This window comes from Psammomys obesus, unplaced genomic scaffold (genome assembly GCF_907164565.1).
Source record: "Psammomys obesus unplaced genomic scaffold, mPsaObe1.curated_primary_1811, whole genome shotgun sequence".
Taxonomy (NCBI): Eukaryota; Metazoa; Chordata; class Mammalia; order Rodentia; family Muridae; genus Psammomys; species Psammomys obesus.
Genome location: NW_026591598.1, coordinates 13,708,591 through 13,729,638, shown reverse-complemented (window position 1 = coordinate 13,729,638; position 21,048 = coordinate 13,708,591). Strand labels below are relative to the sequence as shown.

Genomic DNA, 21,048 nt, shown 5'->3' with positions numbered 1-21,048 from the left:
TGCCTCTGTCCTCTAAGTGCTAAGACAACAGGCGTGCACCACCATGCCTCACTCTGGTCTTTTCTTCAGTGGCTGTAGAGGGATCCTTTAGAGCAACAGGCCCCTATCTCCTCAGAGCCCTTCCAAGCCCCCATGTCCTTCTGACCTCCCTGCCACTTGTCACCTATGTGGCCACAGTTCACTTTCCTTTGTCTGCTACGTTAGTCTTGGGTCTTCCTGTTGCTCTCCAGAGGCCTAGATCCTGTCTCTGGGCCTTTGTACTTGCTGGAGCCTGTCCCAGGAATGCTTTAAAGTCTTCTCGGCTCCTTACTTCCTATGAGCTCTTGCTAACAGCTCACCTTCTGGGAAGGCTTCCAGTCATGCCTGAGACTTCAGACGCCTCCCTTGCTTCATGTCTTATTCCTTGGCATTCCCACTACACAATGGACTCTTGTCCTCATGCCTTTTTTTTTTAATAGCCTCAGCTTGTTTCTCAGGCCTCCCCACCTCACCATATCCCCAGGGCCAGGATGGGCCTCAGCCCACGGGAGAATGGATGACTAAGCCAATGAATTCTCAGGAAAGCCTAGCAAGCTGGGTGTAAATTTCCACACCAGGGAGGGAACTTAGGTGTTGAGACTTTTTGCTAAGGTATCTAAAGTCAAGCAAGATTCAGACAGGGTCTGTAAACACTGGGCCTGTAAATATAGGGCCTGTATACACTGGGCCTGTAAACACCACTCTGGCACCAGATCAGCTCTCCCTCCGCTGTATCAGGGACTCAGAAGGCAACCATTGCTCCCGAGCTTCCAGGAAGATGGAAGGTGAAGAGCCACAGTGAGAATCCTCTGACCCTGCCTCCCTGGCTCTTCTTCTCCGAGGCACTCATGGCTGCCATAGCCTACCGGCTTCTCCTGTGTGCTGGGCTCCGCTCTCTGCACATTCAGATGGTAAACACATTAGATGTGTGAAGTGTGCATCGTTATCGTGTGCCGGACAGGAAGCTGAGACACAGAAGGATGAACGCAAACAACTAGCTCCAGGTCCCGCTGTTACTGATTAGCAGAGGCAGGCTTTGTGCCAGGCAGCCTGACCCCAAGGTCAGACCTTCCTCACCACTTAAGAAGCAAATCTCTGTGGCGCATACGTTTGTGTGTGGGAACAGTGTGTGTGTGTGTGTGTGTGTGTGTGTGTGTGTGTGTGTGTGTGTCTGTGTGTGTGTGAGAGAGCCTGGATGCTTCCTTAATTGTTTTCTGTATTTTGAGACAGTCTTGCACTGAGCCTGGAGCTCACTCATTGGCTACACAGCCTGGCCAGCAGGCCCCGAGGACGCTCCTATCTCTGCTTCCAGCAGCACCGAGATTACAGGAGCCCACTGCCATGCCTGGCTTTTTATGTGGACACCAGGATCCGAATGCAGTGAGTTCTTCAGCTGTCTTCACAGCCCCACAAATTTTCAATGATCCACAGCTCCCTCCTGACAGAGAATTACAGCTTTTCAGCTGTTAGGTGAGAAGAGGAGCTCTCTGGATAATCAGAGATAATCAGGTTTCCCCCTGCACAGTTTAGATTCATGGATTCAGTTAAGTCAAGTCGTTACGTTATCTAACTCGGACTCTGCTTTCAGAGAAGCTAGTGAGCCTCAGTTACTGGCCCTGGCTATGAACGGGGTTCTCCCCACCCCACACCAGGGCAGACTTTCTAAACTAGGATGGTGGACGCTGAGTCACAGTTAGGAAACTGGCTCAGACCCATACAGCAGAGCCTGGATTTGACTGAATCCCATTCATGCTGCCTTCTGATTGGCCTTGTCGCCTTCCTTCCACCTCCTTCACAGCCTCTCCTGCTCTCTCGGTCCCTAGTGAGGGCCATTTCCTAATGCTGGTCATGCCCCGTACCCCCAATCTGGCGAATACAAGACCTACTTCCCACTCAACATAGCCTCTAAGTGTGACCCTATGTCACTGACCTGGAGATAGGGAGGTGTCCAGGAAACTCATGGATCTCATTATAGTTACAATTGTCTGACCCTGTGGCAGGGCTTTCACCATAAAAAGGTTGTGTAGTCCATTCTTCTGCCTCAGAGTAAGGCTTTGCTCAGGCTCTTCCAGACGGTAAATTACCATCTCTGAATATCCCAAGGCAACGTTCCTGGGGCTCTCCGCCCCCTACACTTCTTCCATCCCAGATCCCATAGCCTGCCTATGTTTAAGGCTATCTTCCTCCCCATCTGTACCTTTTCCAGAGTGTAAGTCAGTGGGGCTCGGCCCCGGGGACATGGCTCCTCCCAGCTCAGAACTGCATAGGTCTCTCTGATCTCGCTGGCGTGGACATTGGTTGGGGCTGACGGAATGGTCACGGCATCTGGAATCAAGAGTCATGAAGGGAGAGCTGAGCAGGCCCTCAAGGACCCTTAGGGTCATCCCTGGGTTCCACAGAGGGTGCCGGGAGTATGGCACAGGGCGGGGGGTATTGTCCTAGCTCACTCAGCAAACCAGACAGAGCTAGCCCCAGATCCCGGGCCCCTGAGGCCCTACCCTGGAGCTGGCTCCAGGGTAGAGCTGGGGAAGCTCGCGCATACCTTCAAAATCGTTCTTGCTGATGGTGATCTTGCTGCCCAGGTCAAAGGGGATATCTAGGAGGCAAGATGGAACACAGAAGCTTAGGTTAGGAGTCGGCTACTCACCTCAGGTTCTGTATCCGCTGGTCCTATGCGGCTTCAGGTATGAGCCTTCTGGGTCTTTCTTGGAGTCCAAAATGGGCCCTGTTGCTCTTGGGGCAGAGAGAGACAGAGACAGGAGCTGTGTGCTTAGGCTCCACGTAGTTGGGGTAAACCCAAGGCAAGGAGGCTTTTAAGGGCCAGGAGAGCTGTGTCGCCAGCACCCAGAGATGGGGCTCTTGAGGGCAGACTGATCGGAGCTTGGACAGGCTTCTCCTAGGGATGGTCTGGCGCCTTCTGCTAGATTAGCTGTTTCTTCTTCTTCTGAGGTGGGGTTCCTGAAGACAGGCCGTGCCTCCTCCATCGGACTAAGGGTACTTAGGCGAGAGACTGTGAGCTCCCATCAAACTAGGGCTGGGCAGCGTCTTCTCTGGCCAGACTAGGGCTTCCTGGAGGTTGGGCCATGTGTCCCTGTGACGGTTAGTGTTACATGGTCAGCTTGACAGGGTTAATAATTACCGTGGAAACAAGCCTCTGGGCGTGACCGGGAGGGAGTCAATGAGGCATAAATGCCCGTGCTGAGTGTGAGGGCTGGAGTCCGGGACTTGGTAAGAGGAAACTGAGATGGCCAGTGGTAGCCATGTCTCTCTGCTTCCCGGTCATGAATGCAATATGGCCAGCTGCTTGGTGCTCCTGGGGTCTCAGCTCTCCTGCTGTGATGGACTGTGTACCCTCAAACTGGAGCCCGAACGAGTACTTCCTTTCTTGTGCTATTTTTGTTAGGTGCTTGCCACAGCAGTGACAAGGGGAAACCAGGCCACCTCTTCCTCTTGGGAGTGCCCTGGCTGGGTCCCTACAGCGTCCCCTCAGGATCTCACCCGTCTTCCTGTGGACTGCATCGTGGTCACCCATGACAACGGCTTCTGAAGCCTTGGAAGGGAGACTGCTGCCGGCCTGGCTGATGGCTCGCACTCGGAATCGATAGCTCTGCCCCTCCACAAGGCCTTGGATCGGGCACCGGCAGGTTCCCCCGGGGGCCTCATGGCAGGGCACCCACTCTTCCGAGTCACCCTGGCACCTGTGGAAACCGACCCCGGCTTTCAGCCCTTCACAGTCTGAGCCCCTACAAGGGCTGTTTCCTGCATGCTGGCTGCAGCTGCCTTCTGCCCGGACCAAGCCTTCTCCCACTTAGAAGCCTTGCTCTAGCCCGGGCCCTTTGCCATCTCCTACCACTGTACTGACTGGAAGATGCAGCTCTCTGGAACATGTCCCTGACACCATGATGGGACCTTCACCCCCCATTCCTCCCCCTGGCCCTGCCAATCAATCATTCCACAATGGGATACGAACACTTAGAGAGCCAGGAAACTGAGCACAGGCCCAGGTACACACAGCAGCCACTGGCCCCTCCACTCTTAGGTCTGGTTTTCTCCTTGGCTCTTGCTTTAGCAACCACAGCACACGCAGGAGGTACCACTCCGTCTCTCTGGCCATCCTTCCCCGCCTCCCTCTCTGGGTCTGACCTAGCCACCAAATTCTCAGGAACTCGAGCTTTAAAGCAATTACTGGTTTTGTACCAGAATTCTAGGCATCAGTGCGAAAGAGATTTGGAAACCTAGACACCTTTGCGCTGTCTGTAACCCATTCCTTGCATGTACAGAGCCCCTTACCCTGTTCTGAGAATCAGGGAGCAGAGTCCTAGCACAGAGCTTGCTTTTTCCACCTCTTGGCCATCCCCCCCCACCCCAGCCCCGGCCCCACCAACACACAAGCTATTCATCAACATCTTGTCCAGGGGCTCTGCCACACCGGAATGCGACTCACAGCTCAATGGAGTAGCCAGTGATGGCGCTACCCCGGGTGTCGCTGGGCGGGGCCCAGGTCAGGGTCAGGCAGTCTCTGTGCACATTCAGGCATCGGACATTTAGTGGGGAACCTGGAGCTCCTGGCTTCTCGGCTGCGGCATCTGAACCCCGGGAGGGAAAAAGGGGGTTCATCCTCAGCCCATTTGGCAGCTAGACCTCTCCCACCCATTTGACCTCCTCTTCCCTCGAGTCCTCCAGGGCCTCAGATCTGACCTGAAGGACCAGTGCCTGGGGATTAATCTGGCCTCCGCTGGACCAGTATCATTTGTTTGGTGCCCATTTTACGCCAGGCACCTGAACAGTTGACGTCACCTGTGAGCTTCAGGGCTACCTCCATTGCAGAGGCAGGAAAGGAAGGCTCACGGAGGTACACCAACATGTTCAAGGGCGTCCAGCCCAGAGTGGGATTCACACAAGGGTCAAGACACTGGAAGGCAGAACTCCAGAAGAGAGCAGAGCCTCCCTCCTGGTCCCCTCCCCCACGTCTCCTCTTGACTGTGGGAACTCGGCTGTCTCTCTTCGGCTCCACAGGATGCTACTGCAGGGACCCTCAGAGACCAACCCAACACCCTCATCTTACAAGCAGAGGAACCCAGGCTCTGAAAGGGCAGGGGCCTTGGACGAAGCGGTCACTTTACCTCTAATGAAGACATAGGCATTCTGCTCCTGAGGCCCGAAGGGGGTGGAGACTCGGACCGTGTAGAGCCCCTCATCCTCCTTGTAGGCACAGGACACCTTCACGTACGCCTGGCGCTCTGCGTAGAGTATCTGCCTGCGTGTGGAAGACCTCAGCAGCCTGCCTGTGGCGGGGAAGAAGGTCCGGCGTGAGCTCATGGGGGACCCTGGCCTCAGCTGGGAGCCCATGGAAGTTTGGGGCTTTGGAGGCCCTGGCCAGGTGCAAGGGAGGGCTGGTGTGGCTGGAGGCTGAGGCTCAGGTTGGCGGAGGAGGTAGGTGTTGAGGGCTTTCAGGGATCTGTCAGTGTGGGCTCTGTCCTCTAAGAGATCTGGAGGACGGGACCAGGGCCCAGTGCGGTGGGGCTCAAGGACAGAGTAAAGGTTTAGGAAGGTAGTTAGCAGGCTAGTTAGGAGTTCCACAGGAAGGAGAAGGAGCCCGTGTGAGGTATGGAAACTCAGCAAGGGGACTCAGCGGATGGAAGTAGTGACTTTTTATTTTCTTAGATAAGTCTCATGCATGTATGTATCGCTTGGACTTCTGATCCTCCAGCCTCTGACTCCTGTGTGTTAAGATGTTAGACATACACTTTCATGCCCCATTTATGTGGTCCTGGGGGCTGGAACCCGGCTTCGTGCATTATAAGCAAGCACTCTGTCCATGTAGGAAGTGGGCCTTCCTGAGACATGGGAGCTCAGTAAAGGGCCAGGGTGTCACAGGGTGGGGAGGGCAGAGGGACAGGGGTTGGCTGAGAGACTCGGGGTTGGAGCGTAGGCCCTTGAGTGGGGCTCTGAGCTGCCTGGGAGCAGTCCCTCCTTGGGCTCCTCCCTCCTGTCATCGCTCTATTCTGAATGATGGACATGTTTGGGAAAACACTTCAGTGTTATTGCAGCTGTCCCTCAAAGCTCCTCCACTCTACCCCGCCCAGCAGGTGCCACCTTCTTGGGCTCAAGGAAAGGGTGCGGGGAGGGTGGCTCTGTGCTCCTCGCCCTTAGGCTGCAGGCCTGGTCACGGTCAGGACCAGAGGGCCAGCTGCCCTCTGCTTTCACAGAGTAGCCTGCTTTCCCTTCTCCTGGGCCTCCCTGGAGCTCTTTATCCTGAACAGACACACACACACACACACACACACACACACAATCACACAAGTGTATGCACACGCATACATGCATGAATACATACACTGTCTTCAAAAGGTCTGTGGTGAGCCACATAGCCTGTCCTGCCCCCCTAGCCTTGGCCTCTGTCCCTTTGTCTTGAATATCATTGCCCCTCCAGGATAGAGATGACACACGAAGCCAGCACGTGGGCAGACCTCACTGGCAGTGGCTACAGCGGCCTCTCTGACACACAGCTCCTTAAACCCACCCTTTCCTCTACCCACTCATGAGTCCAAAATGGGTCCTGTCACTCTTGGAGACAGAGGCAGACAGGAGCTGTGTGACCAGACTTCATAGAGCTGGGGCAAATCTGAGGCAGGGTGAGGGAACTATGCCCCAGCACCCCCAGAGTGCTCTTGAGAGCAGACTGATCACCTCCCTCAGACCGAGAAGACCTCGAGAAGCAGCTACGATCCTCCCTTGGACAGCTGTCTCCCAGGCATGGGTCTGGTTTCTTCCACCAGACTAGTTTGTCTTCCCCCTGTCCTAAGGACAGGACTGAACCTCCTCCGTCAGATGAAGGGGTGCTTGGGAATAAGATTGTGAGTTCAGGATGAGCCTATGGGGGGTTATCTTGGTTGAATTCATTGAAGGGGAAGGCCCACCTACTGGGGGCGGCAACCCTTCCCTGACTGGGTCCTGGACTGTCTAAGTGGAGAAAGGGAGCTGAGCAGCAAGCTAGCACTCTTTGCTTGCCCACTGCTCTCTGCTTCCCTGGCTGTGGCTGGGATGTGACCAGCTGAATCAAGCTCCTACTATCTTGACTTCCCTGCCACGGTGGACTGCATCCTTGGGCAGGTAGCTGAAATCAACCCTTTCTCCTTTAGGTTGCTGTTGTCAGGGAATTGTATCACAGCAACAGGAAAATGAACCAAGATAATTCGTGGCCCCAGCACTGTCTGAGGAAGGGCATGACTGACTTCTGGGGTGGGGGTGAGGGTGAGGGTGGGGCTGGGGGTGGGAGTTGTCCCGGGGTTAGGAGGAGCAGGGCTCTTCCTCAGAAGGCCATGGCCTCACCATCTCTGAACCACTGGATTCTTTGCTCAGCCTCTAACACGTCATCTGAGAACAAACAGGTCAGGGAGAAGGGCTCTTTCTCTCGGGCAAAGATTGGCTTCAACACCGATGTAAACTCCACGCTGGGGCCAAACAAAGATCCTGGGTGGGAGACAGAAACATGAGATCAAAGTCTTTTAAGACAGCAGCCTGTCCCAGGGCCTAAACGGGGGCAAGGACTCTTCTGGGCTATCCCCATTCCTTTGGGTCAGGATCCACAGTTCTGTTTGCTTATTTGTTTGTTTGTTTGTTTTTTTTTTTTTCAAGACAGGCTTTCTCTGTGTAGTCCTGGCGGTCCTGGAACTCTCTCTGTAGACCTCTGCCTCCTTTGTGCTGAGAGTAAAGGTGTACACTACGCCCAACAATTTACAGGTTTTTTTCTCTCTTTTCTTTTCTTTTTTTTTTTTTTTTTTTTTGAGACAGGGTTTCTCTGTGTGGCCTTGGCTGGACTCACTTTGTAGACCAGGCTGGCCTCTAACTCACTTATACCGCACCTTCCTGGGTTGATTTACAGTTTTGTTTTGTTTTTTTAAAGATTCATTTATTTATTATGTATACAGTGTTCTGTCTGCATGTATACCTGCAGGCCAGAAGAGGGCACCAGGTCTCACTATAGATGGTTATGAGCCACCATGTAGGTGCTGGGAATTTAATTCAGTACCTTTGGAAGAACAGCCAGTGCTCTTAACCTTTGAGCCGTCTCTCCAGCCCTGATTTACAGTTCTTAAAGGTGTATTAATAGGGAAAGTTGCTCTGGGGTGGGAAGGGGGAACCACAAGAGTCAGCATGTCAGTTGGGGGTCGGCACCTGTGACAGCCTTCCATTGGTAGCATCTGTGGGTGGTGGTGACTGTTCTGAGAAGGACTGTGGGGATCCCAAATGCCCGGTCCTCAGCCCCGGCCCACTTACGTTTAAAGATCTCTGAATCGAAGCCAGCATCTTTCCCCAGGTAAGCTGCAAAAACAGGACAAATACAGCTGGAGAGGGCTCAGAGAGGGCCCACAATCCTCCTACATTTGGGGACGTGGTTGTGGGTGTGGGTTTGACTTCTGACTTGTCAGTGGCCCCTGCAGCAGCTCTGGGGAAAGTCTTTCATGTTCCTGTGCCTCAGTTTCTTCATCAGCTTCATCAGCAAAATGGGAGCTGTGATCGCTCCCCGGTGGTTTTGAACAAATGAATTTTTTTTTTTTTAAATAAAGCTTGTTCTTAGGACCTGGCACACAGTAGGTGCGTCATAAATGCTGATCTTCCTCCTCTGTCTGGCCTTGCTGATGGGATCCTCAACGGTGATGGTCCTGGCCAGAGACTCTGGCGGTATCATCACTGATTGGGTCGACAGAGTGAAATGGACATGAGCCCCAGAACCAGCAAAGAGCAGCTGCCCCAGCTGAACTCTGTTGACCTTCACAGATGGGGAAACTGAGGCAGAGTTAGCTAGCTAGCCCCAGCAGCCTGAGCCATGATGTGACCCTGGTCCCCAGAGTGAGGTCTGAAAGTTTTAGGGGGAGGTTCCGGGTGGCACACAGAGCTGCTGGGGTACTCAGCATTAGAAATTCCTGTCTCCCAGCGCAGGAACATGCATAGAGATGCCCATGTCACTATGGAGACGAGACAGAAGGGCAGCTGTAGTTTGTGCGTTCATGCCTCAGGCATGGATCCTTGAATTGCTGGCTTTGATGGAGGGAGGGAAGGGCAGAGATATGGAAGGAGGGAGGGAGAGCTAGATAGAGAAATGGTGTTATGACCTTGGGTCTCGCTCTGGGCACAGCCTACGGGGCAGCTCAAATGTCCACACAGAGAACCTGGCTGGGTGACAGGGACAGCTGCTTCCCAAGAGCTATCTTAGGAACGCACAGAGGGTAGAGGACTGCAAAGGACAGTTTAACAAGGATTGTGACAGGCAAGGAGGGCAGGGCTGGACAGCTGCCCTGGTTGGGCAGGAGAGACGGGGGGGCAGGGAGGGAGAGAGAGAGAGAGACAGTCAGTCAGAGACAGAGTCAGACAGAGGCAAACAGAGACACACAAAGACACAGAGACACTCAGAGAGACAGACAGAGAGAAGACACTATGGGAGCTTCTCACTCCAGAGCCCTCGAGGCCAGGTGTGGCATTTACAGAGGACAACATCCCTCTCAAGAGCAGAGGTCAAGCTTATCTGCACCATTTCACTGACTGGCCATGAACATCTGAGGCAAGACCCCACTGTAAAGAAAACCATACCTCAGTGAGGTTGGATGGCTTGTCCAGGCCCCCATGGCTAGCTGGGGCAGAGCCAGGATGGGACCCAGGTCTGGCTGAGGCCTGGGTGTCTGACCTGGTGTAAGCTGTGAGTTTTGAGTACTCATGGGGACAATCTCTAGGAGGGATGAGTCCGGCAGGAAAAAAATACAGGAGGAAAGCCAAGAGGAGCAGTGGTCAGGGAGGGCTTGCCTGTGCTTCCGGGCCACCCTCTTGGGTCATGCTCCAGCATGCTATGGACATGTGCTGACAAGGTCACTGGAACAGCTGGCTAGGTTCTTGATGGAGGTCTACCAAGGGCCATTGGGGCCTGAACCCCAGTTTTGTCCTCCACTTGTAGGAAAGTCCCCCTTTCTACCTGTTTCACACGGAGTTGAGAGACTGGCCCATGCCTGTCATGGCCCTGCAGACAGAGCTAGGTTCAAGGCCAGCACAGGATGGAGAGAGACTGTATAGGCTCGATGCCTTGTGGGTGCTGGGGGAAGATAGTCCCTTTCTTCTCCTGGTGGCTCTCCACATCAATCCCTAGGGGCAGAGGTTCCTCCCTTGTCATGCCCGTGATATCGACTCCCCCAGTCGTCCTCGCTAGCCAGAGAGAAGGCTCTCTCAGTCCAAAGGCCTCCGGGTCCCCAATCTCAGCTCAACACCCTGACCCTTTCCTCACGTGCGTCCGTAGATTCATGGCTATCTGCTGGTTGTGGGTTTGCGGCCTGGGCCGCTGGGGATGGCTGACTTACTGCGGATGAGAACTTTGGCGAAGGAAGAGGCCTGGCCGTAGGCATTCTTCACCAGCACGGTGTAGGTGGCTGAGTCCTCTACCGTGCATCTGAAAAGGAGGGAGGGAGAAATCCCACAGGATGCCAGGCTCCCAAGAGGAACATCCCCCGCCCCCGCTGGGCGGGAAGGGAGCCTGTGGTGCTTGGGGAAGACCCTGGGCTGTGTGTCTTTGGGCTGGCCACTGGGTTTCTCTGAAAAACTAGGGATGCAACACCAGCCTAAACCAGCTCAAGGGAAAGGGCTTTGACATCATGGACCATACCACTCTGTTATTACCCACTGCGTATCAGAGCGGTGACCTGATTCTTCCAGAATCACATAGCAATGGAAACTCAGTGCAGCTGGCTGAGCCTCGTTCCAGGCACTGCCTCCTGCCCTATTGACAACTCTGCGTCAAAAATCAGGAGCACGGCTTTCTGCTTTCACTCAGGGCGGCAGACTTGCTGAGGCCAGGTGCCAGTCCATGCTAGAGCCGGGTACAATGCCCAGATCTTCTATTTCAGGCTTGGGTCTCATCACTAGCCAGACCAGCCCTTTGTGGGCCCCAAAGAAGGATGACAGGTTTCTGTCCAAGGCACCCTGATGACGGAGTAGGCCGTAGGGTGTGATCAACTGGCCCCATCAGCAAGCTAAGAGCCCCCGGTGCCCTGTGTTCCCTGGCACTTGGGGCAAGATCTCTCTTGCTTCAAAGACCAGTCTTGCTGGACCCTCAAGGCCCCCCTTGTTCCTATTGGCTTTCTGAGGATGAGTAAACCAGGGTACCAGAGCCCAGCTCTGGCCTCAGTGGCGTTGGGACCCGAGTCCTGGGGGCCGAGACATGCTGGGTCTGTGGTTTTACCTCCTGATCTCCAGGGTCAGCAGCCCATAGTTGTTGGTGATTCGGTACTTGCCGGCTGGAAAGAGGCGGGGATCAATCCGGATGTCATTCTTGTACCTGTGGAGACAAGGTAGCGGTGGTGAGTTGGGGAGGACACAGAGCCTTCAGACCTGGATTCCAGCCTCAGCAATGTGCTGCTCACCGGCTGGCCACACCCCTGGTGGAACTGTCACTGTCGGCCTCAATTGTCCTCACCTGGGAAAGGGGAGCACACAGGGCTGACTGTGACCCTGACGGGGGGGGGGGGGTAACACTCCCTTGGCCCTGCTCGGTGTAGAAGCTGAAAGGTCCATTCCAGTCCAGAGGAGCTGCCAGAGGCACCCCCAGGGCACACCAGGGACCAGGCCTTATACTATGACTCCTCTTTGAGGGGCGTGTATCGATGAAAGCCCCACAATGTCTCTCTATAACTCCCCAGGGCAAACGCTTAACATCACTGCTATTCATTTATCTGTTTCTTTATGGCTCACCACGGTGAGGAATGCATTACAGGGTCCGGCCATTAGGAAGGAACCACTGCTCTAACCCTGAAGAAACAGGATTTGCCCTGAGCCTCCTAACGTGCTGCCTGTCTCCGAGCCTCTGGGAGGCGCGGTCACGTGACAATGGTCAACAGCAAGTGAGGACTCCGTTGCTGACACGCTTTGCATCACTTTCACCTCCTCTAGGTCCTGTGGCTGGGATGCAGCGGGGAGGGTCGCCAGTGCTGAGTCCCCACACCAGGGAGAAAAACATTTCTCCTGCCTCATTTAAGCTGCTCAAAGACAAAACAAAGCGACTGCATGCTCAGTGTGCACGCGTGAGCATGTGCCTGTGTGTGTGTGTGTCTGGGGGTGAATGCAGAGATGCTTCTTCTTCCTAAAGTACAGGTGGTTGAGGCTGAAGAGGAGGACACCCTTGTTGCAGACAGGGGGCGCCCCAGCCTCAGGATGAGCCTGTCTTGGACCCGGCCTGTCTCTGGGTGCCCTATTTATCTTCCTGGCCACAGAACAGAGGCACACCCACTCTGTCCCCAGGCTCTACCCGGTTAGGAAAGGGGCCCCTCTGAGTCTCCTGTTGGGAGGGCAGTGCCAAATCCGGACACACTTGTCTCCAGGCTCGGGGGCCAGGCCCCTAACCCACACCTGTCGGAAACATTCCAGACACCTCAGGCTGTCCCAGGCTCTGCCTTCCTCTGGAGACGCAGCAGCTGGAGCTCCGGGTGCGGCCTGTACTGCCAGGCCCTCAGCCTCATCCTGCCTGCCCCTCCAGTCAGAGAGGCCTCATGAAAGAGACTCACTACTTCCCTAAATCTTCCATTGTTCTTCGGGATACCGTCTCGCTGGGCAGCCCAGGCTAGTCTCAGACCTTCGACTTTCATGTCCCAGCCTCCTGAAGGTGGGGACCACAGGCCTGGGTCTTTACACTTAGCTTTCCTGGTGCATTTTGCTGTTAAATTCTATTTTCTATGTATGTATGTATGTATGTATGTATGTATGTATGTATGTATGTATCTATCTATCTATCTATCTATCTATCTATCTATTTATTTTTGTTTTTGAGACAAGTTCTCACTATGTCTCACTCATCTTGTCCTGGAGCCACCACCTAGCCATTTTTTAATTAAAAAAATTATATGTAGAAGGTGTGTGGGGAAGCCAGAGACTTTGGCTACTACTGAGCTGGTGTTACAGACAGTTGTGAACTACCAACATGCATGCTGGGACTTGAACTCTGGTCTTCTGGGAGAGCAGTATTCATTCTTTCTTTCTTTTTTTTTTTTTTTTAATAATTTATGTTTATTTATTTGTTTTATATGCATTGCTGTGTTGCTTACATGTATGTCTGTGTGAGAGCATCAGATCTTGTGGCTACAAAGTTGTGAGCTACCATGTGGTTGTTGGGAATTGAACCCGTGTCCTCTGGAAGAGTAGTCAGTGCTCTTAGCCACTGAGCCATCTCTCCAGCCCCGCAGTACTCATTCTTAACTGTTAAGCCATCTCTCCAGGCTTTAGATTTTATGTTTAAGAGCACTTTGTCTGAGATATTTATTTATCTGACATCAGTGAGATTCAAGGTTTTTTTTTTTTTTCTGTGGGCTAAACATGGCCAGAGTGGGCCTCCCTTCACCTCACCAGTTCTCACCCAGAGGCCTAGCCTGGGGTTTCTAAGGCATTGTCTGCATTTTCCTATGCCCTCCCTTAACCCCTCTCCCCCATCTATCTCATCTTGTTCCTGACATTGAAGCTGAGGGTACAGTACCTGCCATGCTTGACCATTACCCCCATGTCCCCGGGGTGGCCTGTCACAGCACTGCATCCTTCCAGCAGTTGCTGTCCCCTCCCTCTGCCTTTCCCTGGCACTCCTCTGAGCCCTGAGCTCTCCCAGATACCCTGACTTGGGTTTCTCCTTTCTGTTCGCATACAGTCTCAAGTAGAAAGCTGGCGTGTGTGTGTGTGTGTGTGTGTGTGTGTGTGTGTGTGTGTGTGTGCACACTCGAGTGCCACTCTGAGAGCAGGTCCCTGTCCCTGCCTACCCCATGTAGTAAATTCATCCCCAGCGACACAAGCTCCAGATCCTGGCGTGCTCTGGCGTGTGTGCCTGAGTCCTCTCAGAACTTCTTCATCTTGGAAATGCTCAAGGGTGGCTGAACAAATGGGCTCCCCTGGCAAGCCTGGATCTTGAGCAGGGACACCACCCTTGGAGACCAGTCACAGGGTTCTCCTCCAGCGTGGCAGTGCCAGGAGCCCAAGGAGCCACCCGAGCCAGTGGGCCCGGCCTTGGCTTCTACCCAGTCAGGAATGCTTGGCTCTGTGGGGCTGGCCTTCTTGCCTGGAGCAGAAGCCAGCCTGGCTCCTAGAGGCTCCATGGAATGCCTTAGCCGTGGGCTTACGGTGGGTGGGCTTGGCTGCAGGTAGACAGCCTTAACTTGGCCCAGATTTGAGGACACAGATCTCCTCCTGGGGCCAGCCACGTGCAGGTAGGACTGCCTTGGTCTCCACGGTATCCCAGTGCCCAGCACACTGCCCAGTGTGTGGCTTTGAAAGTGTGCCAGCGGGAACTGGCCAGCCTGGAGGCCGGCTCCCTCCAGATGTCTTCATGGTTGTGACCCGCCTACATGTTTTCCATCCTCAACTCCTTAGCACTTGTGTTTGTTTGTTTGTTTTGTTTCATTTTGTTTTTTTAATGCAGGGCTTCTCTGTGTAGCTCTGGCTGTCCTGGACTCACTCTGTAGACCAGGCTGGCCCTGAACTCACAGAGATCCACCTGCCTCTGCCTTTGGAGTGCTGGGATTAAAGGCATGAGCCATTGCACCTGCCTCACTTGCACACTTTAAGTTAAAAACAAAACAAAACCACCTCACGTATCGCTCTCTTGCTTTGTGGTTACTGGGGGTATTCCCAAATTTGAATCCTGATCCACTTTGGCTGTGTGACCTTAGATGAGGCTCAACTCGGACAAGGGTGCTGGGTTTGTGTAAAGCAGGTCCTAGTAAGATGCTATCTTTTTCTTCAGTTTTGGGATCAAGAGGTGTTCACCCTACAGCTCCTATACTTCAGGCTGGGATGCCATTCGCTCTCCTGCCACCTCCCCCTTGAGCTGAGCAGAACCAAGGATATACTTCTTTGTGGCCAGTTCTCCCTGGGCAGAGCACTCCTTGAGGGTGAGACCCTGAGAGGGCCTGGAACGGTGACACAGATGGGCAATATTGTTGAACCCCCTTTCTTATCCTACAGCCTGCCTGGCAACAGGCCTAAGACCCAGGAAACAGGAACTCTGCTCTGTGGACAACACGTCTCCTTCTGGGAAAGGGCCCTGCCTACCCCCGTCTCTACCATCATGTTCAGGGGGTTCCCCACAGCTGTTAAGGCTTCTGGGGTGCTGTTATGCTCCTAGAAATGTCTCCTGTTTTCCCTGCTCTCCCCTCTTCCTTTTCTTTTAGAAACATGATCCTCCTGCCTTGGTCTCTTAAGTACTAGGATCGCAGGCATGAGCAACCGGGTCCCGTTCTTTTCCAGCTCTTGTGAAGGTCTGGGACATTAAGCCCTTAGCATGAATCAGCTGGATAAGGGGTCTTCAGCCCACCCTTCGAGCAAGAGACAGAGGCAAAAGCAGAAGGTCCAGGGGCTTAAGTCAGGTTCCTGAGATCCAGGGGGTTGAGTCACGTGTCTGAGGCCACACCCTGACTCAGTGGAGAGAATGCTAGGCCTGACTTTAGGCTCACACTCTAGACCTGAGCCCGTTCTTCCAGCGGGGTCCTGCCTCCCACTCCCCACCTCCTCCCTAACTCTGGACTCTCTGTCCTGACTCCCAGAACAGTCTTTTCTGCTGAAAATGCCCAGCTCAGAGCGGCCGCCTTCTTATGCCACCAGAATCATATTTTTACAAGGGCTGGCTCTCCAGACGTCTAGTCTTCCCAACCCAGGCTTGCGGGGAGGTAGCTAAGAATAACCCAGGCCCAAGCAGCCCAAGGCTCCCAGGCGGCTGTCGCTGCTCTGTGTAGGGTAGACAGAGCTCAGAGTCTGTGGGCTGTGGCCTTGCTAAGACAGAGGAACCTTGGGTGAAAATGGAAGACCACAAAGACCTTTAAAGGAGATGGAGGCAGAACGAGGGCTGTCTCCAGCCCCGGGGGCTTACCAGGTGGCCTGGAATGGAAGCGAGCCCTGGACAGTGCAGGTCAGCACGACCGTGGTGTGCTCCCAGACGGCGTGCGAGCGAAGGGGGATCCAGAACCAGGGGCCCCGGCCGGAGCACAGCTCAATCAGCTCCTTGGCCTCCCGGACCTTCTTCTCTGTCTGGGGGTGAAGGGGTGTGTGACTCCTAGGGGCCGGGAATGGCTTCCCCACAATGTTGTGCCCTCCCCCCCCTTCAGACTCTGGCTGAGTCCTCACTTATGCCATCTTGTGGCAGTATAGCTCAGTGGGTAGGGACTGTGCTCTAGGGCCAGCTATGGGATCGCAGGCAGAGAGCCTCATTCTCCTTACCTGTGAAATGAGGATGATGAAGATATTTATTTGCTTACCCCATGAAAAACACAGGGGTTATGTAAAGAAGCCCCGGGCAGGGGGGGGGGAAGAGAAGTGACATCAGACCCTTGCACAACTGAGAAGGTCTTGTAGACCCTGGGAAGTCACTCTACAAATCTAAGCTTGGCCCAGAGCTGTCACAGGCAGGAAACTGAGTCACAAGGCAGGAAACTGAGACGTAAGAACAGCCTGACCCTTTCTCAGGTTACACAGCTGAGCGTAAGGGGCATCAGAACTGAATCCAGGCCCGAGCCTTTACCCGGATGGAGAAGGGGGGGGCATGTGGCAGATGTCAGAGTCAAGGCTGGGCCCCCCAGCCCCTCACCCTTTGCCGCAGCGCCTTCCAGTCGCGCCTCTGCCGCAGCAGCCTCTGGGTCCGCAGGAAGGCCATCTCCATCCGCTCCAAGTCATTGCCGAAGCCCACCCGCTTCTGTCCACGCTCCTCCAGCTCCACTGTGGTGGTCTGCCGCCTCAGCTTAGCCTCCCTGTGGGGGACAGGACTCAGACATGGCCCCGTAGAGGTGGGGGCAGTCTTACCCCCACCCCCCCACGCTAGTGGCATTTGGGAATGTGCCTTAGGGACAAGCACAGCCTTGTATCCTCTTCTGCCCGCAGACATCTTGGAAGGGGACTAGGGGGCAGTCCAGCTGGTTAGAGTGCCCGCCTCAAATGCACAGAGCCCTGGGTTTGATCTACAGCACCATATAAAACACACGCAAAACGCACGCTTGCAATCCCAGCACTCAGGGGGCAGGAAGACCAAAAGTTCAAGGCCACCTTTGGCTGCACTGCAAGTTTGAGGCCAGCCTTAAGGCTACATGAAACCCTATCTTAAAAAAGTGTGTATGTAGGTGTGTGTGCGTGTGTGTTCGGTGGGGGACGACCTGCTTACAGCCAGAAGTTAGTACGTAGGTAGGTGCGGATGGCGTGTGTGAGGCGCCTCAACAAGCCATTGGGCAATTTTCGCTGTGTCCAAGTGGACAGGTGTTTCCCTTCCTGTTTCGCAGGACAGGAAACTCAGGTCCAGCGACTTGCTTAAGGACAGCAGGACTTTGTCCCAGATGTCCAAGCCCAGGGCCCTTCCCAAGCTGTGGTAGCTCAGGCCACACTCAGGCATTGAGGGACCTTCCCTTCCTTGCCTGAGGCTTCGTTATCAGTCTGTACCCCATCTGCCAGCACTTCTCTTCCCTGGGAAGCTTTTTTTTTTTTTTTTTTTTGTAATGAGGATAGCAGCTTGGGGACAGTCCTTTCCTGCTGTGGGGACTCTTCTGGGGGGTGGCATGAGGCATGGCGGAGAGAACATGTCTGGTTTGCTCTCTGCCCAGCCCAAAAGGAACTTTGGGCAGGTCCACTGTGTTTCAGCAGGAGCCCATGGAGAGATGGGGCCCAGGGTGCCAGGGAGCAGGGTCAAGTCAAGACCGCCCTTCCTCGTCCATGGACAGTCATGTGACTTACCAGGACAATTCTGAGGAGGCCGTCAGGGCCAAGGCAGCAGCCAGGGCATAGTCTTCGGAGCTGAACTGCTGTTCCTCCTCACTGTCAGGAGAAAGGGAGGTCACGGCTCGTCTGAGATTTCCTGGGGGTTCCCAAGACTGTGGCCCTTCACTAGAGCACCAGAAGGCAGCCCCTGAGGTCCCTTCATATTCCGAACCTCCCTCTTCATGTAGGGGTCTCAGGGCGCAGGATGTCTCCCCACCCCAGGCAGGTGTCCGGAGGACAGGGCTGTGCCTCTTGTTAGGGTCTGGATATGAGGTATCCCCTAAAGGGTTGTGTTGAAAACTCAGTCCTCAGCGGCCAGATCTATTCATTGAGAAGCGGCTGAACCACAGGGCTGTGGGCCCTTCAGTCAGTCAATCCCCTGTGGATTTGTTTTGGTGGTTTTTATTGGGAGCAGAAGAAACATCCAGAGGTGAACCTTGGTTGGAGGAAATAGGTCACGGGGGCTTTGTCATGTTCCAGGCTCCTCCTTCATTTCTTCTTTTTCCCTCTGCTCCTGACTACTCTTCTAACACAATGCTTATTTTGCCTCACCTCAGGCCCAGAGCAATGAACCCACCAAAAAACAAACAACAAAAACCCCTCAGACAAACAAACAAACAAACAAACAAACAAACAAACAGGCCCACTTCTTCTCCTGATGTGTTTTTCTCAGGTTCTTTGTCATGGTGTCCAAAGGCCTCCAATCATTCCCTATCAGGCTGGGTCTCCCGAAGGAACACATGACGGTGTCTCCTCTCAGAGAGGGTCTGTAGTGGACTTCCCCCTGTCCCTTTTATTCAGATGGGGTGGGTGGGGGCGGAGGGTGTCTCAGAAGGCGAGCCTGTGCTACGTGTCTAAGATGGGAGTTTCTGGACAGCTGGGCTACGCATCCCCCTCAGAACTGAGGTGGCGCCATGGCCGGGGCGGGGCCTCGGGGCCGGGACTGGGTTCTCCCACCTGCTGCGGTAGGTCCGCCTCTGCACGGAAGAGCCCATGTGCAGGCTGTGCTGTCGCTCCTCCTTCTGTTCCTCCTCCTGCCTGTGCTCCAGCCTGTGGACCTGCACGGTCTGGGAGGCTTGGGGCTCCCCGGCACTTCCGGGACTCTGCGGCAGAGTCATGGCTGCAAGCGCAGTAACCTGTTAAAGCCAAGGAGTGCGGTTGTCCTACCAGGCATCCGCAAGCCCCCTTCCCAAGTGCTATGGGGGCGGGCTGGAGAGGTTCTTTCCCTGGAGCAGTGGTTCCAACCTTCCTGACGCTGCCAACCTTTAAATACAGCTCTTCATGTTATGGTGATGCCCCAACCATAAAATCATTTCGTTGCTACTTCAACACTGTAATTTGGCTACTGGTGCGAATACGTAATGTAAATATCTGATACTCGACCCTCCCCCCAGGGGGGCTGAGAATCACTGCTCTAGAGTGACAGAGGAACTGAGGCCTGAGAAGGTGGACCGTGGTGACCCAGGCAGACGCAGGCAGAGGCTGGCCTTCCTCCTGTCCCACGAGCCTCAGCCGTGGGCGAGCAGAACCTCATTGAGGAGCAGAGCCGTGGCTGCCAGCCCTGGTCCTGCCCCATTCAGTCCCTTCTGCAGGGCTTGACTTTCCAGACATGAGTCCTGCACGCTGCTGTCCCAGGCTCTGTCCCCTCCGTCCCTCCAGCCCTACCCCTGTGCCTTTGCAATGCTGGCTCCCTTACCCCAGCCTGGGTCCATGTTAACATATGTGGGGACTGTGGGTCAGTGGTACAAGCCCATGACCCTAGCTCCTCGTCCCTGCTTCCGGGCATGTGCCCTTGGACTTTACAACCTGGCTTCCTCATCTGTAAAGTGTTTTCCACCACACTCCTGGGACAGGGGACCAAAAGGTTAACTGAGAAGCTAAAGAAGCGAGTCCAAACCTAAGTGTCGGACTCTACCACCCACTTCCTCCGAAGCCTTGTGAAAACACAGCGGGCCTAGAACTTTCTCTCCTTTACTCCTTTTGGCATTCCTAACCTGTACCCTACAGTTTGGTTCTCATTTAGAAAGCGGCTCCTCTTACGGCTTACTTCACATCTGTATGTGGGCTATGACTGGGTGGGGGCGGGGCTTAGGCTTCTGAGCGTCAGTCCACTGGCATGTATTTCTTCCACTTCCTTAGGGTTTGGTTTTTTTGTGCTGCCCTCAGCTGTGACCATCAGGGTAGACAGTGGCTTGCAGTGGTCAGCGGTCATTAAGGGCTGCCCTGAAAGGTCCCTTGGCTCCTGACAAGCGTCTCAGCAGAGCCAAAGGACAGTTGGCCACTCTGGCCTGGCTCTGGCTCCTCCTGGCTAGAAAGCATCTCTATACCGAGAGAACTAGCCTGACCAGCTCGTTCTACCCTTCTTCCTCAGCCCACACGGTTGGTCTGGGGTTGGTCTGGGCAGCGAGGGCTCCGTTCTGGCGTCAGCACTGGCTCTCTCCCTGATGGGCTCCGCCCTAATGAGCACAGTAGCCCACTGGCACACGGCCTCCAGACCCCTCCTCTGCGGTGAGCCATGGATGCTTTTTAAAGCGCTGACTGAAGCGTGGGATTAGGCGGGACAGGTTCGTGGCCTCCGTTGCCCTTTCCCGCAGGATGAGGAACAGGGCTGGCTGAGCTGGAGTGCATGTGTCCTGCCCAGTGGGTCGGCACCGGCTCCGCAGCTCCCCAGAGGAGGTTGCGATGTCTGGCCCCAGTTAGCCGAGGCTGCTCCTTTCCCAGCGGAGCCCCCCCCCCCCCCCCCCCCCCCCCCCCCCCGGGGGGGGGGGGGGCCGCCGGCCCCCGGGGGGGGGGGGCGCCCCCTCCCCCGGCGGCCCCCCCCCCCCCCCCGTCCTTCCCTCTGAGGGAGGAACTGGTAGCCGTTGGACTTGGGATGGCAGGGCCTGTGCCTTTTCTCTACTCGTGGGGTGGAACACCCAGGGCTCGGCCGCATGCTCCATCCCTGCTGGACCTGGCGGCCCTGGCTCCCTGATTGGCTGCTCCACGCAGCAACTCCAGGTCCAAGTGTATCCCCAAGGGCCCTTTCTTTCCTTTATTTTTAGCTGTAATATCAAGGAGGACTCACACCAGAAGACCCAGGGCGACACGGAAAGTGAAATGAGGCACAGAGTTCTGGGATCTCCTGTTTTCACTTGGTGTGCCACCAAGCTCAGATCTCCCAAAGAAGCCTCCCCCCTTAACATACTTACATATATACACACCATCAACTCGAACACAGATACATGCCCTGCAGCAAACACACACACACACACACACACACACACACACACACACACACACACA

The 21,048-nt window shown here is 54.8% G+C and overlaps 1 protein-coding gene across 1 annotated transcript in view; it reads right to left on the bottom strand.

Moving 5' to 3' along the window:
- Myom3 (myomesin 3) overlaps positions 1-18,884 on the bottom strand; it is a 47,010-nt gene extending 28,126 nt beyond the window's left edge. The window contains exons 1-13 of the mRNA XM_055611001.1: positions 18,724-18,884; positions 17,743-17,823; positions 16,613-16,772; positions 15,899-16,056; positions 11,243-11,338; positions 10,365-10,453; positions 8,299-8,343; positions 7,351-7,491; positions 5,142-5,303; positions 4,463-4,604; positions 3,517-3,716; positions 2,561-2,614; positions 2,216-2,343 (exon numbers count right to left, since the gene is read on the bottom strand). Of these exons, the coding sequence (XP_055466976.1) occupies positions 2,216-2,343; positions 2,561-2,614; positions 3,517-3,716; positions 4,463-4,604; positions 5,142-5,303; positions 7,351-7,491; positions 8,299-8,343; positions 10,365-10,453; positions 11,243-11,338; positions 15,899-16,056; positions 16,613-16,772; positions 17,743-17,823; positions 18,724-18,884 (1,617 nt within the window). The remainder of the gene's footprint in view (positions 1-2,215; positions 2,344-2,560; positions 2,615-3,516; positions 3,717-4,462; positions 4,605-5,141; positions 5,304-7,350; positions 7,492-8,298; positions 8,344-10,364; positions 10,454-11,242; positions 11,339-15,898; positions 16,057-16,612; positions 16,773-17,742; positions 17,824-18,723) is intronic.
- Between the last annotated feature and the right edge of the window lie 2,164 nt (positions 18,885-21,048).